We start from the raw sequence: 17609 nt of genomic DNA, 5'->3' as shown, positions 1-17609 counted from the left end.
CTGCTGATGCGAGAACTGAATTAAGGGCTTTGAAGAAACTCCAATTAAAGATGATAACTGAAAAAATGGAGTCTTTGTCTCTAGCAGAGACCACGCATGAAAAATTCCAACCTACTGATAAGGCAGGAATGTCTTTGTCTTACCAAGCCGAAGACACACATGCGCAAAAGGGCCATGGTTCAGTGATCACACACTTCTATCCTGCCGCGTTATCTCATATAGAGGCCTTTCCAAAGGAAGAAAGGGGGGCAGAACTGCCCACAGAAAAAACCCCGGAACATTTGCCTTTTGAATTTGGAAGCCACGGGGGGGTCAATTTACCCACCGCAGCAACTTACGCAACAGTGGCCGCTAGTGGCTGGTATGCTCAGAAAGAAAAAGTTTTTCCTGAAGCTACTATGCATGAAGTGATCCATTATGATTCTAAATCTAATGTATCTAGGCCAATATCAGATGAAGGTAACTACATCCTGATATCCAAGTTCAACAATACTAAACTTCCAACTGGGAATGAACTTGCTCCACACTTATCCAAGATGCTAACAATGCACAAAGATTTGGAGGAGAGAGGATATCGCTATGACAATAATCAAGTCAATGCTGCTATCATAACTTCCCTTGGTCCCGAATGGAGGGAAGTCATTTACAAGTTTAATATACTTCCATTGGCCCAAAAGACCACACAAAGACTCTGTAACATGCTAACTGAAGAAGCAAAATTGCTGCACACTAGCCTTAGGCCTATGTCAGCAGCATTTAAACCTAACTTGGCAAAAAGCGGTCAACAGAAAACCAGTACACCAAAGTACCCACGCCAGAAACAACCTAAGAAGGATGACACTCGTAAGTCTGCTGATTTGCAAAGTGTCCACTCTGGCGAATCTGATCCTCCACCATATCCAACTCAACCAAAGGGGGCACAGAAGAAAGGATCCCGAGGAAAGAGTTCTGGGGTTGCAAAGACAACTCCCAAAGACTCCAAAGATGAGAAAGCTACTTACGTTAGTACCATCTTCCTCAACACTGTTCCTGAGAAGAGTCCACTCTACGACATACGTCAGTTATAGACCCTAGACAGCGGAGCAGCGGTGCATCGCATACCGGAAGGAATCCTTCACTGAGCTACACAAGACAGATGTCAAGGAACTGTTTGGATTTGCGGAGCAACACTCCAAAGTGGAAGGAAAAGGAAAAGTCTACGTCAAAGAACTGGACTGCCATATCTCAGATGTTTTCTACGTTCCAACTGCCAAGAACAACATTCTTAGTGTGTATTGCCTGAGAGAAGAATTAGGGACTGTAGTAACCCATGAACGTATAGAGACTCAAATCATCAAGGATGGCAAAATTCTCGCTACTGCCATTCCCATCAGAGGTGTTTTTTATTTAAAACCTAAACCTCCGAGCAAAGGTGGTGTAAGTATAAGCGTTCCAATGGGCGAAAGCACAGGTCCAGAGAGAAAACCTGGTGCAACTACTAGTTCAGAGGCTTCTAAAGCCAATGAAATCCCTGAGGTTCCTAATACTGTTACAAATGTCAAACATGTATTAACAAACAAATCTTTTCATTCCAGGTGTGTTCACAGATGGCATCGTCGCTTGGGGCATGCTTCTTACCCCGTCTTAGCAAAGATGTCTGAATATGTTGATGGTTTTAAAATTGATGGGACTTGCCAAGTTTACTTAGACTGCAAAATTTGTAACTCAGCCAAGTCCAAAAATTCACCCATACCTAAGGTTGCTCTTCGATTGTCTTCACGCATTTTTGAATTGGTCCATACCGACGTTGTCGGTCCATTTCAGCCTACTGTTGGTAAACGTAAGTATTTCTTAACTGTAGTTGACAGTTACTCACGATTTGGCTATGTTTTTTTTTAAAACAAAAATCAGAGGCGTTTGAGGTCTTTAAAGACTTTGCTGCAGAGATACTCACCCAACACGACGTCTGGATCAAGAGAATTCAAAGTGACTGTGGAGACGAATTCATGTCGCAACAGTTCCAAGGATGGATGGCCAGGAATGGAATCCGCCAGCAGACCTCAGCACCCGCGACTCCTCCTCACAATGGTATTTGTGAACGCCGTAACGGGATTCTGCAGACGATGTTTCGTTGTCTCCTTGAGGATGCAGATTTGGACTTTTCATACTGGGGCGAAGCAGTAAGGTATGCTAATTACATTGTTAACAGAACATGGAGTAGCGTCATACAAGACACTCCTTATTACTTGCTTCATGCCAAGAAGCCCGATGTTCAAAACATCTACATTTTTGGTTGTTATGCCACTGTTAACATTCCACTTGAACAAAGAAGGAAAGGAGGTCCTGTGTCAGAAAGAATGAGATTCATCGGCTTTGATGAAGTCTCCCAGTACCACAAATTTGCTGACTCTCATCACAGAGTCTATATTTCTAATTCAGCCAAATTTGAGGAAGACACAAATTGGTCCAGTATACATAGTAATGATACTTCAGTTTATTTTCCTAAGGAAGGTGTGGCGATACCTGATGCCCAGGGAACTGTGCCAGATATTCCTGATGTTCCAGACGATGAACAGCCTTCGACAGTCGCAGAGGAAATCCCTGACGATGAACTTGAAGGCGGAGATGATGATGAAGGATGGACCGAGGTTGCAAGACGTTCAAAGAGAACCACAAAAGGAACCCCTCCAAAGAGATATACACAGCAAGTATCTGAATCTCCCTTTCTTTTCATTTGTAATAATCTTACACTTCCACCTGATCATTTTCACCAGATCAAACTTTTACCTGAATCTGAACAAGAAAAATGGTACGAGGCTATGGAACGCGAACTGGACTGTTTAAAGAAACTTAAGGTGTTCCAACAGGTGGAGCCTCCCAACAAGAAGAAAGTCATTGGCACGCGCTGGGTGTATAAAGTCAAACAAAAACCTAATGAAGGAAAGCTGTATAAAGCTAGACTTGTAGCTCAAGGATTCTCTCAAGTTTATCCAGATGACTACACTGACACATTTTCACCCACGGTCAAAAATGAGAGTGTCAAGATTGCCCTAATCACTGCTACTGCTTTGAACTTAGAGGTTTTTCAGTTCGATGTAGAGACTGCCTATTTGAACGCTGATCTGAATGAAGAGATCTACGTCAAGGGTGCTCCCGGGTTCCAGGACCGAGAATGTGAAGTCTGGTCTCTGAGCAAGTCTTTATACGGCCTCAAACAAAGTGCCCTTATGTGGTACAAACTCTTAACCCAAAAGCTAAATTCAATGGGCTTTATTAAGTCCGTCCCTGATGAATGCGTGTTTACAAAAGGGCAAGGTAAGACTTATGAAATTGTTCTTGTTTATGTAGATGATATTGTTTAGATAGGTCCAAATGAAAGCACCAGTAAAACTTTTGCTAAGGGTCTTGAGAAACATTTCACCTTAAAAAGCCTAGGGCATATTAATGATTATCTAGGTGTACAGTTTGAGAAAACTGAGAAGGGGTTCTCTCTTTCACAAGAAAGTAAGGTTGACCAGCTTTTGCAAAATTGTAACATGTCTGAGGCGCATACTTGTCGTTCTCCTATGCAGACTGATTTTTACAGGTTAACCCGAGAAGAGTATCCTGATTTCCAGAACAAAACGCTGTACCGGTCAGTGATTGGATCACTACTCTACATCAGCAGTTGGACAAGACCTGACATCTCACTGAGTGTGAATCTACTGTCCAGATACGTTGGCAACGCAACCACGTTTCACTGGTCTTGCATAAAGAGACTGTTGAGATACATGAAGCTCACTAAGGACAAGAAGTTGTACCTTGAGCTGAAACATGTTGAGTACCCTGAAGTGATTTGTTATGCAGATGCTAACTGGGCAAGTGACACAGAAACACGAAAAAGTACTTCTGGTTATATACTGTTTTTAAATGGTTGTCCTTTCTTTTGGAAAGTTAGGCAGCAGAAGTTTGTTTCTTGCTCTTCAACTGAGTCTGAATATGCATGTGTTTCTGATTGCTGTAATGCGTTAACTTCTCTTTTTCCTCTCATTGATAGTATTTGGCAAACCCCAAAGAAACCAATTATTATTATGGAGGATAATATTTCAGTCACATATATTGCTGAAGCTGAATTTGTTGGAGCTCGTTCACGGCACATTGACATCCGGTATAGAAATACCAGAGAGCTTGTGAGAGACGGATTCGTGAAACTTCAGCACGTGCCTACTGCTGAGCAGATCGCTGACTTGCTGAATAAGCCGTTGCCAGCTGATCAACATGAATACCTTTCCACCAAAATGTGCCTTAAGTGAATTGATGTCTTGATGTCCTGATATCCCTTATGTCTCTGATGACTGACAAAGAAGGGGTGTCATGCTGTGGATTGACAGCCTCCAAAGACATTAAGAAACATCCAGTAGTTAGATAGTTAACTCTGTTTATTAATGTAGCTCCTCCTCTATGATGTAACCATTTGCTCACATCCTCCTCCTCGCAGGAAGAAGAAGCTCTCTAGCTTCCGAGCATCCATTATTACGATCTACTTTCTTTAGCAATGTAGGTGTCCATTTTTATGTCTCTCGAGACACAATTTATTTTTCTACTTTTTCTAATAAAAGTTTAGTTCATTCGAACATGCTTGGTCTGTACTTTAATACCCATCTACTCCGGAAGACCCTGGCTCAGTCCCAACAGGCTGAGCACCTTGCAAAGGTGGGGGCCCTCTGAAATCCGACAGCAGATATGGCTCCACGCGCCACCTGTGGCACTCGTGCCATAGGTTCAACATCACTGGTCTAGGGGGTCATGTGACTGGGTGGGAGTGAGTGATGTCAAGTTGGCTACACCCAGCCAGGTTTTGTGGCTCTCAGTGTTTTCTTTTCTGTGGGAAATGGGTCCAAAAGGCTCAGGTGTTTAAGGTTGCAAATCCTTGCAATAGACTATGATAGATCAGTAGAAAATATTAATATTTACTAATTTCCAAATGTGTGGAAATATTTTTTCCCTTGCCATCACTATAACTTAAGCAGTATCTTCTATTTGCACTTCCTTTTCTATCCTATTCTATTATCAATACAATTATCTATGTCAGTGTTTCCCAAAGTGTGGTATGCGTACCCCCAGGGGTATGGGAAGAGTTCTGAAATGTGAAAATGCTTTTTCAGACTATTGGACATGGAATCGCATCTCAGATTAAAATTAAGAACCAGGGAACCAAATTATGACAATCTGTCACCTCAGCACAAACAATTTCATCTTTCTCATTGATCCAAATAAATATTATTTATAATATAACTTTTATTTATATTTTATTATGAATAATTTTATTTTTCATTTATTATTATTTTGTGTATGTACCAAAAAAAGAAAAAAGAAAAATATTTTGATTGTTATTAAAATACATCCATTTTTTTTGATGAGGGGTACTAAGCATTACAAAAATTATAGATAGACATATGTCAAAAGTTTGGGAAATACTTATCTATGTGAATATGATTTTGTTCTTTATACTGTCACCTATCAAACAGAACCAATCTATTTTGTGGCCAAATTAAGTACAGCGGTACCACTACTTATATGCACACCTATATATGCAAACTTTTCGAGATACAAACCGGGCATTCAGGATTTTTTTTCCTCTTCTCATGAACCATTTTCATCTTACAAACCCTTGCTTCTCTCCCGGCTGTTGCTGCTGCGAGCAGCGGCCAAAACAAGTGTTTTTAAGTTTGCAAGCTCTGATGATCAAAAAGGAACTGGAGCCAGGCTTTCCTGTGCGGGGTCTCCCCCCTCCCCCCCCCTCCCATTTGCTAGAAAATGGCATGTCCAAGGAGCTCTCCACAGGCGCCCCAGGGTGGTTGGTGGATAAAGCAAGGCTAGCGGAGTGCTTGGAGAGGCAGGGAAAGGGTGTATGTGGAGGAAGAAATGACCATGGTATGCCTGGAAACATAAGGAAAGGGTGGATAGAGTAAGAAATGCGAGTGGAGTGTCCTGGAAACGTAACAAAAGGGGGCGGGTGGAGGAAGAAATGACAGTGGGATGCCTGGAAACGTAAGGAAAGGGTGGGGAGGTAAAAGTCTTCGGAGCGGGGCAGCATACAAATCTAATAAACTATAACTGCGAGTTGGGTGTCCTGGAAACGTAAGGAATGGGTGCGTATAGAGGAAGAAATGCGAGTTGGGTGTCCTGGAAATGTAAGGAATGGGTGCGTGTGGAGGAAGAAATGCGAGTTGGGTGTCCTGGAAATGCGTTTCTTCCATGCCAACTGTGGGGAAAATGTACAGAGTAGAGCCGAGAGGAGGGTAGGGGAAGTGCTGGCATGGAAGAAACAGCGACCCTTCCATGGGACCGTCCTCTCGCAATGAAAACAGCCTTCCCTGCAGTTGATCCAAGTGCTGGTCGGGAAGAAACAGCCCCCATTTGCTTCTTAACTGATTGAACGAGGAAAAAGTGGGGTGGAAGGGATGGCGTGAAGGCTGTTTTCATTGCAAGAGAACGGTCCTGTGGAAAGGTCACTGTCTCTTCCACGCCAGCGCTTGGATCAACTGTGGGGAAGGCTGTTTTCATTGTGAGAGGACGGTCCCATGGAAGGGTCACTGTTTCTTCCATGCCAGCACTTCCCCTACCCTCCTCTCTGCTCTACTTCTTACATTTTCCCTGCAATTGATCCAAGCGCTGGCGGGGAAGAAACAGCAACCTTCCCATGGGACCGTCCTCTCGCAATGAAAACAGCCTTCCCCACAGTTGATCCAAGTGCTGGCGTGGAAGAAACAGCAGGAGCCTGGCCGGATAGAGCTGCCCTGCTACAGCATGCATGAGGATTCGGAACCAACTCCTCTTCCTTTGCGTGACTGGAGAAAGCTTGTTTCTCTCGCTTGCTTGCTCTCCTGCCCGCTACAAGGACACCATGGGGAGAAAGTCCTGACGCCGCGCCTCCCTGTCTCTGTAGACGGCAGGAGAGCAAGTGAGCAAGTGAGCAAGTGAGAGAAAGAAACGAGCCTTCTCCAGCTGCACATATTGAGAGCTCCGTGGGGAGGAGCAGTAACTTGACCAGGCAGAGCTGCCCTGCTGCAGCGCATGAGAGGATTCGGGACCAACTCCTCTTCCTCGGGAGGACATGAACACTGCAGGGAGACCTGACCGCCAGGAAGGCTGGGTGCTGGACAAAACAAGCTTCCCAGCCGGTGGAGGTGTCCTTGTCCTACTGAGACGCAGCCAGAGAAGGCTCGTCTCTCTCCTGCTGGCTACAAGGACAGGGAGGCCTGGTGTGAGGAGTTTCTCCCCATGGGAGGATTTGGGCAACGCGGGGAGAAAGTCCTGATGCCACGCCTCCCTGTCCTTGTAGCCGGCAGGAGAGCAAGTGAGCGAGCGAGAGAGATGAGCCTTCTCCGGCTGTGCCTCGGGAGGACACAGACACCGCAGGGAGAAGTGGCCGCCAGGAGGGTTGGGTGCTGGACAAGACCAGGTTCCCAGCCGGCAGAGGTATCCTTGTTCTCCTGAGGCTCAGCTGGAGAAGGCTCTTCTCTCTCACTCGCTCACTTGCTCCCCTGCTGGCTACAAAGACAAAAAGCTTGTCTCTCTCGCTCGCTCTCCTGCCGGCTACAAGGATTTTTCCCCATGGTGTCTTTGTAGCGGGCAGGAGAGCGAGTGAGAGAGAGAAACAAGCCTTCTCCGACCGTGTTTTGGGAGCTCCGGGGGGAGGAGCAGTAGCCCAGCCGGCGGGCACGAGGATTGGGGACCAACTCCTCTTCCTTCTTCCTCGCTTTGGGAAGCTGGAGCCCTCCGTGCCTGCCTCCACCTCCTCCTCCTGCTGCAGAAAGAAGCCAAGGGGTGCTCTTCCGCTTTGCAGACATGGGAAGCAGCCTGACTGCGGGGTCGCCTGCTTTTTTTTCTCCTCTGCCGCCTTGGGCTGTGTGGTTGCATGCTCGTACGGAGGCTGGCTCTTCTTCTTCTTTTGCCGTCAACGGTGCTGCTTGGAGGTCACGCCTTGCTCCACAGCCGGAAATCCCCTCTCTCCTGCTGCTTTCCCGGCTCGCGTCTGTCCCCACTCTGTTCGCCTCCACTTCGTCCACCCGCCTCTTTTATTTTTAAGTCTTAATGTTTTGGATTTTCCTAATGGTTTGCATGCATTATTCGCTTTTACATTGATTCCTATGGGAAAGATTGCTTCTTCTTACAAACTTTTCTACTTACAAACCTGGTTATGGAATGAATTAAGTTTGTAAGTAGAGGTACCACTGTACTGTATCTATCTTTCCACAATTGCAATCTCTCACTCACAAAAATTTCAGGGTGAATCAATGGGATGAGAGGTTTGAGAAAAATTAATCTTGTACAGGAAAATACAATTGACTCTACTCCAGATACAGGCAATGGTAACTTCATTTGTTATGAATTAGCATTTTTATTTTTGTATATAAACAATATTAGTAATCTGATTAAATCAGCTTCTTCAACCTGCTTCTAGATGTGTCAGATAAAGGGGAATTTTTGTTCCCCTCAGAGAGGTTCTACAACTTGGGAGTCCTCCTTGATCCACAGCTGAGCCTAGAACAACAGTTCTCAACTGTGGCAAGGGGGACATTTGCACAGGTTCGCCTGGTGCACCAGTTGCGGGCCTATTTGAACAGGGAGTCTCTCTTCCCACAATCACTCATGCCCTCATCATCTTGCGACTCAATTACTGCACTGCCTTCTACATGACGCTACGTTCAAAAAATGTTCAGAGACTGCAGCTAGTCCAAAATGCAGCCACGCAAGCTTTTATGGGCCTACTGAGGTATACCCATATATTACCATCTGTGAGCTGCATTGGCTACCAATTTGTCTCCAAATGCAATTTAAAGTGTTGGTTATTACCTCTAAAGCCCTACATGGCTTAGGAACAGATTATTTACGGGACCATCTCCTACCTCATGCTTCCCAGCGGATGGTTAGAGCCCACAGGGTCAGCTTTCTCCAGGTCCCATCAGCCAAGCAATGTTGCCTGATGGGGCCTAGGGGAAGGGCCTTCTATGTGGCAGCTCCTGCCCTTTGGAATAAACTTCCCCCAGAGATTCGCACCATACCCACCCTCCTGGCCTTTCATAAGGCTCTAAAAACATATCTTTACTGGCAGGCCTGGGACCGTTGAGCATTGCCATTCTTGCTCCAGGTGACAGTATGAGAGTATGATTGTGATTGGATTCTAGTTGAATGGTTTTAATTGTCTGGGGTTTTAAATCAGATTTTATACCCAACAAGACCAACACAGACTTCAGAGGATAATCAGAACTGCAGAAAAAACAATTGCTACCAATCTGCCTTCCATTGAGGACCTGTATACTGCACGAGTCAAAAAGAGAGCGGTGAAAATATTTACTGACCCCTTGCATCCTGCACATCAACTGTTTCAACTCCTACCCTCAAAATGTCGCTACAGAGCACTGCACACCAAGACAATGAGATACAAGAACAGTTTTTCCCCGAATGCCACCACTCTACTAAAGAAATAATTCCCTCAACACTGTAAAACTTTTTACTAAGTCTGCATTTCTATTTCTACTAGTTTTTTCTCATCATTCCTATCACCATTTCCTCCCACCCAGGACTGTATGACTGTAACTTGTTGCTTGTATCCTAAGATTTTTATTAATATTTATTGTTTCTTCATTGCTTATTTGACCCCTATGACAATCATTAAGTGTTGTACCACATGTTTCTTGACAAAACTATATATTTTTATCTACACTGACAGCATATGCAACAAGACAAATTCCTTGTGTGTCCAATAACACTTGGCCAATAAAGAATTCTATTATATATATTCTATACTATGTTTGGATTTTTTATATTTTGTACTTTTGTATTTGATTTTACTCTGTAAGCCACCGCTGGAGAAGGGCAGCCTAGAAATCCAAGCAAACAGACACACAGACAGACACACACACAGACAGACAGACAAATGGAACCACCTTTATTGGAAATCGCAGGAACTGTAATCTAGTAAAAGCCTCTGAATAGAAGCAGGTTAGAAAAAGTTAACTGAAACAGGGCTGAAATCCAGCAGGTTCTGACAGGTTCTAGAGAACCAGTAGTGGAGATTTTAAGTAGTTTGGAGAATCAGCTGGCCCCAAAGTGGGATGACAATGGAGATTTTGCAATATCCTTCTTCCAGGAGTAAGGAGGGAATGGGGATTTTGCAATATCCTTCCCCTGGAGTAGGGTGAGAATGGAGATTTTGCAGTATCCTTCCCTTGCCACACCCAAGCCAAACCCATCGACTGCACAACCATGTCACACCATGCCCATCCAGCCACCTCTACAGAATCAGTAGTAAAAAAAATTGGATTTCACCGCTGAACTGAAACCATTTGTTTAAGTTTTATTACCTTTAATACTTCCTGATTGTGTGCTTGCCTTTCTGCTTCAGTAAATCGGTCAACATGCCACTTCAATACCTTTATGAGATCTCTAAAATAAAAAACAAAACTTAGTTCTACATTGAAGTCTTAATTCATTGTTAAGTAGACTAATAACTACTTATATATAGACTAATTACTACTAATAATACAGGAGGAACTTAGGAATGTAAATGTATATATTGTGTGTTACTCTGGTACTGGGTAATCAATCTTGCTCTGCTCAATCCTCAGTACACTCTTGTACTGCATGGAATAAAGACCATTTTTATCAAGTTTGGACAGACATCCTTTTTCCTTACAGTACACAGCAACTTAGTCAATTTAGATGGCATCAAGAGGTTGCATACATCCAGCAGACACATTTTGCTATATATGTGGCTAGTTTATAAAGACAAGAGTGAAAGAGTACTCTGTGGAAGCATCTGCTAAGATGTGTGAGGCCTACAAAGCATACTTCAGCATGCCTGTTGGTGACCAAGACAAACCATGGGCTTCTCATTTCACATGTGAGCACTGGAAGAAAACTCTTGAAGGTAAGTGGATAAACGCTACTCTCTTAAATAGCACATTAACTGTGTTAATATTGTAAATATCTCTAGTCATTAGTGTGAAATAGGCCTAAATCAAATTCTCAATCCAAATTTTATTTTGTTTGCTTATAGGTTGGTACAGGGAAGAGAAGAGAGCCATGCATTTTGCTATCCCAAGAATTTGGCGTGAACCGACTGATCACTCAACAAATTGCTACTTCTGCACGGTGGACCCTTCCAAATGTCGCACTGGCAAAAATGCACCGTCTGTAATGTATCCTGACATTCCTTCATCTATTACCCCAGTACCACACTGCCCTGAACTTCCTGTACCAACACCTCCAGACAGAGCTACACCACCTTCAAAAGAAAGCAGCAGGTCAGACACTGCTGCTTTCTTTTGAAGGCAGCAGTGAAGATCACGATTTCTCTTCATATGCAGATGAGGAGCGGAAGCCATACTACCTGTTCTGTCTGGGTTCCCCCAGACATCAACACCAACTAAAAAGAGTATCCAGACACGCTGGTAAAAAGCAAAGTCATTTTATATCTTTGAAAACAAACACAGATAACAAAAACTGTTCTTACAAACTGGAATGCTATGAAGCTTCACAGAAAAGTCACGACGGCCAGACAATACAACAGGCTTCTTGCTGGCACACACACCACTGTAGATAACAAAACTCACGCCTCTCCCAAGTTTTCAGCCTTCGAGGCCACAAGCCAGAATCAGAGACGCCAAGGATCGAAGCAAGGTCACAGGACTCCCACAATACAGGAAGGGCGGGCCTGCCTTTTCAACCTTTCTGAGGAGAACCACACCCAAACCCAGCTGTTGCCTATTAGGGATGGAAATACCTGGCTAATTGTCCCCTTCGTTGTGCTGCCCTTCTCTGCCTCATATCTATGATGGCTTGTGCGTTCTCATCTAATGACTCCAGGCTACTCGCTGGGGAGAGCTCCCCCCGGGGATCTCAGGCTGCTCTCCCTCCTCCTCGTCCTGACATTCCTCTTCCCCATCTGCCAGGTCCTCCTCCTCCTCCTGTTCCTCGTCCTCCCCCTCTGACCATGGAGTCGGCAGAGTTCCAGCCGTTCCCTGAGGAGCCTCAGACTGAATCACAACACTACCTTAACCAAAAAGACCTCAACGATCGGATCAGAGACCTTGGTCTCACCAAGTCCAACACTGAGCTTCTGACATCAAGGCTCAAGCAATGGACCTTATTAGATGAAAGTGTCCAAGTCACAGATCAGAGGAAGCGTCAGCAAGTTTTTTCCATCTTCTTCAGTCATCAAGATGGACTATGCTTCTACAACAATGTGGCCGGTCTATTCAAAGCTATAGGTATCACCTGTAACCCAAATGAGTGGTGCCTTTTCATAGACAGCTCATGCAAGAGCCTCAAATCTGTGCTGCTTCACAATGGGAACAAGTATCCGTCTCGTCCTGTAGCTCACTTGGTGCACCTGAAAGAGGACTACACCAGTGTCAAGATGTTGCTAGGTGCCTTGAAGTATGATGAGTATGGCTAGGAAGTTATCAGATATTTCAAAATGGTGTCATTCCCGATGGGCCTCCGAGGTGGTTTTACTAAATATCCTTGCTTTACTTGCCTTTGGGACAGCCAGGATACTGAAGCGCACTATCACGCAAGGTGCTGATGCCACCACTACACATCAAGTTGGGGCTCATAAAACAATTTGTCATGGCTCTAGATAAGGAGTCGAGAGCTTTCAATTACCTCCAAGATCTTTTTCCCTAAGCTGTTTGAAGCAAAGATCAAAGCTGGTGTCTTTGTCGGACCACAAATCAAGAAGATCATAGAGTGCAGTAAATTTCCCAAGAAGCTGAATAGGAGTGTGAGCTGCCCTGAGTCTATGGAGAGGGGTGGCATACAAATCTAATAAATAAATAAAAATAAATAAATAAATAAAAAGGAGAGAGCAGCTTGGAACAGTTTTGTCACAGTGGTTTGCAGCTTCCTAGGCAATCATAAAGATGAAAACTATGTCCAACTGGTTCAGACTCTGATAAAGAACAATGCTGCAATTGGCTGCAGGATGTCACTCAAAATCCATATCCTTGATGCTCATCTTGATAACTTCAAAGAGAACATGGGAGCTTATTCAGAGGAGCAAGGTGAGCGCTTTCACCAGGACATTATGAACTTTGAACGCCGTTACCAAGGACAATATAACGAAAACATGATGGGCGACTATATTTGGGGATTGATTCGTGAAACTGATTTGCAGTATAATCGTAAATCTCGGAAAACTGCACACTTCTGAACAGTTTTTGGTAATCTGTGTAAATTTGCAATGTATATAGTGTTATTAGTCTGACTGTATAAATGAGAAGATGCAAAATCATCTGTTTCTATAGTAAAAATCCTTGCTTTTGTTTTTCCTGCACTTGGTTTACAAAGGCTGCTAGTGTGGCTGAGATGCAGGCTGTGTTTGAGGCGCTGCGTCTAGAAATACAAACTTTGACGCAGATGGTGCTTCAGCTGCAGAAACAGCTGGATGTGTTGTCCAAGCAGCCCGCCCTTCCCCATGTGCAACCGGAGGCTCCTGCTCCACAGCCCCCACCACGGAGGAAATGTTTCATGGCCATGCGTGAAAAGTTTTGGGGCGACCGTCGCACGTTTTCAGCCTTCCTCAACCAGGTGTAGCTGTTTATCAATGCACAAATAATACATTTTCCAAGGGATGCAGAGAAGGTGGCGTTCCTCTGCAGCTTATTGGCCAGCCCCGCTGCCTCATGGGTATCTCCACTGCTGGACCGAGATGATCCGATACTGCAGGATTATACCACTTTTTGTGCCCAGTTGCAATGGCAGTTTTCAGATCTGGTACGGGAACAGACAGCAACAAGGGCGTTGAAGCAGTTGAAACAAGGCTCGCGCAAGTTAGCAGAATATATGAGTGACTTCTGCAGTCTCATCGTGCAGGTGCAGTGGAATGAGGCCGCATTGATGGAGGCGTTCCTGGACGGCTTGTCAGAGACAATGTTGGATAGGTTGGTGCATGAGGTCTTGCCAGGCACCCTGGATGAGTTGGAGCAGCACTGCTTGGCCATAGAAGCCCAGCTGCTGGCTCAAGAGGTGCATCGGGCTGGGCTGGGCGGTCCTCCCCCCAAGTTTCTAGCGTCACGCCTATGCCTGCTCCGTGTCGGGGGGTGTCCACTGGGCCAGTTCAGACCCTGGTTCCTGTGCCCCATCACTTCATGCCAGCCCTGCCTCCTCGTGCCCCTGCGGGGGGAGCCCATGAATGTGAGCTTTATTCAATCCCGCATGATCCCGGAGGAGAGGGCTCATCAACGTGCATCAGGCCTGTGCTATTATTGCGGGGGGGGGGGAGGTCATTTTGTGAATGCCTGTCCTTGTAAAGGAGCACGGCTGCTGCTGTCTCAATTCCTCCTGGCCCGACTGTTGCCACCCTGACTCCTCCAGGACAGCTTCCAGAGTCTGCAACCAGTGTTTCTACCACAGTTCCTGATTCCCTGATGGCGGTTCCCATGCCCTGGTTTCGCAGCCAGCAGCTCAGTTGGGAAACGAGGGCAGCCCAGCTTGGTGGCAAAGCTAGGTCGGGTCGGTATTAAACCATCTCAGGATTCTTTGGCTGATGACCCTGGATTGTACCGACACCTAACGATTATTATTATTATTATTATTATTATTATTATTATTATTATTATTATTTAGATTTGTAAGCCGCCCCTCTCCGAAGACTCGGGGCAGCTCACAACAAGATAGAACAAATCATAAATAATCAGAAAACTTTAAAATTTATACAAGATTTAAAAGAACCCCATATACTAACAGACGCACACACAAACATACCATGCATAAATTAAACATGCCCGGGGGAGGTGTTTCAATTCCCCCATGCCTGACGGCAGAGGTGGGTTTTAAGGAGTTTACGGAAGGCAGGGAGAGTAGGGGCAGTTCTAATCTCTGGGGGGAGTTGGTTCCAGAGTCGGTGCCGCCACAGAGAAGGCTCTTCCCCTGGGGCCCGCCAACCGACATTGTTTAGTTGACAGGACCCGGAGAAGGCCCACTCTGTGGGACCTAATCGGTCGCTGGGATTCGTGCGGCAGGAGGCGGTCTCGGAGATATTCTGGTCCAGTGCCATGAAGGGCTTTAAAGGTCATAACCAATACTTTGAATTGTGACCGGAAATTGATCGGCAGCCAATGCAGACTGCGGAGTGATGGTGAAACATGGGCATACCTAGGTAAGCCCATGACTGCTCTCGCAGCTGCATTCTGCACGATCTGAAATTTCCGAACACTTTTCAAAGGTAGCCCCATGTAGAGAGCATTACAGTAGTCGAACCTCGAGGTGATGAGGGCATGAGTGACTGTGAGCAATGAGTCCCAGTCCAGATAGGGCCGCAACTGGGGCACCAGGCGAACCTGGGCAAACGCCCCCCTCGCCACAGCTGAAAAATGGTTCTCTAATGTGAGCTGTGGATCGAGGAGGACGCCCAAGTTGCGGACCCTCTCCGAGGGGGTCAATAATTCCCCCCCAGGGTAATGGACGGACAGATGGAATTGTCCTTGGGAGGCAAAACCCACAGCCACTCCGTCTTATCCGGGTTGAGTTTGAGTCTGTTGACACCCATCCAGGCCCCAACAGCCTCCAATTGCTGTTCAAATCCATGTAGATCGTTGTACTCAGTCTACTGCGGCTCTTGCCCTCATGGATTCGGGGGCCACCACAAATTTCTTGGATGAGGCTTTCACGCAGAGACATTCGTTGCCCTTGTGTCCTGTGGAACCTCCATTGACTGTGGAAACGATTGATGGGCGAGTTTTGTTGTCCGGGCCCATCCGATTACAGACCGTGCTGGTGCATATAGGCATCAGGACCCACGAGGAGGCTCTCCAGTTCTACGTCATGCAGGGCTTCCCTTTTCCTATAGTTCTGGGGTTGCTGTGATTACGTGTGCATGATACTCATGTGGTGTGGTCGCAGAACATAGTCACGTTTTCCAGTCTGCAGTGTGTGGACCATCACCGTCATGTTTGCGCAGCTCAAGGGCCAAGAATCCCCGCAGCAGTGTTATCTGAGTGCCTCACCGAATTCACTGATGTGTTTAACGAGAAAGAGGCGGATCGGCTGCTACCGCATCGACCCCATGATTGTGCCATTGAACTATTTCCCAATGCCAAGCTTCTGGCTGGCCCCTTATATTCCATGTCTGAACCTGAATTAGTGGCCCTCAAGGACTTCTTAGACAAAAATCTTGCCAAAGGGTTCTCAGGCCCTCGACCTCGTCTCTGTAAGCGCCTGTTCTGTTTGTCAAGAAAAAGCCTGGGGACTTACGTCTGTGCTGTGATTATTAGGGGTCTGAACGCTATCACGGTGTGCAACCGATATCCTTTGCCACTGATTCCTGAGTTGATGGAACGTTTACGAGCTGCCACTGTCTTTTCCAAGATTGATTTACACAGCACATATAATTTGGTGCGGATACGGCCAGGGGATGAGTGAAAAACAGCGTTTGGTACCCGATGCGGGCATTTTGAGTATACTGTGATGCCTTTCGGTCTCACCAACGCCCTGACGGTTTTCCAGCACTAGATGAACTATGTGTTCAGGGATATGTTAGACCATTTTGTGGTCATTTATCTTGATGACATTCTCATGTATTCCCCATCACAGTCTAGTCATTTCAGGCATTTGCACCGGGTTCTGCACCGTTTGCAAGTGCAGAGTTTATATGCCAAGTTGGAGAAGTGTCAGTTTTTGCAGACCACCATTGAATTTTTAGGGCATGTCGTTTCTCCAGGGGGCTTAGCCATGGACCCAGGCAAGGTGTTGGCACTCAAGACCTGGCAACTCCCGCAGAGGGTGAAGGATGTGCTGAGGTTGTTTGGGGTTTGCAAACTATTATCGCACGTTCATTCCAGGGTTTGCCCATCTGACCGCGCCTCTCACCTGCTTGTACCATAAATACGTACCGTTTCAATGGGGTGAGGGGGAGCAACAGGCCTTTGTGGCCCTCAAGGACGCTTTTATGAAAGAACCCTTGCTGCAGCATCCAGACCCGCATCCAGACCCGCGTCGGCCGTTTGTCGTGGAGAACGATGCCTCTGATGTTGCCGTCGGTGCTGTGCTTCTACAGGCCCATCCAGAAGGTGGCACCTTTTTTCCGTGTGCCTACCACTCTCGTAAGCTCACGTCCTCGGAGCGGAACTATACGATCTGGGAGAAGGAATTGTTGGCGGTCAAGTCGGCGTTCGAGACATGGAGACATCACCTCGAGGGCGCTCGGCACCAGGTGGAGGTCCAGACGGACCATCGGAATCTGGAGTTTCTGCAAATGGCCCGAAAGTTGAACCAACGACAGATACGTTGGTCGTTCTTCTTTGCGTGGTTCAACTTTTGGATCCGGTACACGCCAAGTTTCCAAAATCCCAGAGCGGATGTTTTTTCTCGGAAACCTGAGTCCCTGCATCCCAAAGAACCATCCCCGTTACAAACGATCCTGCCCGTGGAAGCTTTGGCTGCTACCAATGACCCCGTCGATTTGCGGAGGCGTATTCGTGAAATGCAGCGGGGGATGGTTTTGTGGCACAGTGGGTGCGGGAGATGATGCCCAATTCTCCCTGAACATTTGTGGAGGGACTGCTCTGGTACTGGGGGCAGTTGTACGTACCAGCAGGGCTGCTTCGTGGATTAATTATGTCCCAATGTCATGACAATCCCGC

General features: G+C 46.1%; 1 protein-coding gene across 1 annotated transcript in view; it reads right to left on the bottom strand.

Annotated features, from left to right (window-relative positions):
* The window catches only part of DOCK4 (dedicator of cytokinesis 4), an 826344-nt gene that overhangs the window by 514381 nt on the left and 294354 nt on the right, over positions 1-17609 (bottom strand). The window contains exon 22 of the mRNA XM_070755516.1: positions 10329-10410. Within this exon, the coding sequence (XP_070611617.1) occupies positions 10329-10410 (82 nt within the window). The remainder of the gene's footprint in view (positions 1-10328; positions 10411-17609) is intronic.

This window comes from Erythrolamprus reginae, chromosome 6, assembly GCF_031021105.1.
Source record: "Erythrolamprus reginae isolate rEryReg1 chromosome 6, rEryReg1.hap1, whole genome shotgun sequence".
Classification (NCBI taxonomy): domain Eukaryota; kingdom Metazoa; phylum Chordata; class Lepidosauria; order Squamata; family Dipsadidae; genus Erythrolamprus; species Erythrolamprus reginae.
Note: the sequence above shows the minus strand (reverse complement) of the source record. Positions and strands in the feature narration are given on the sequence as shown.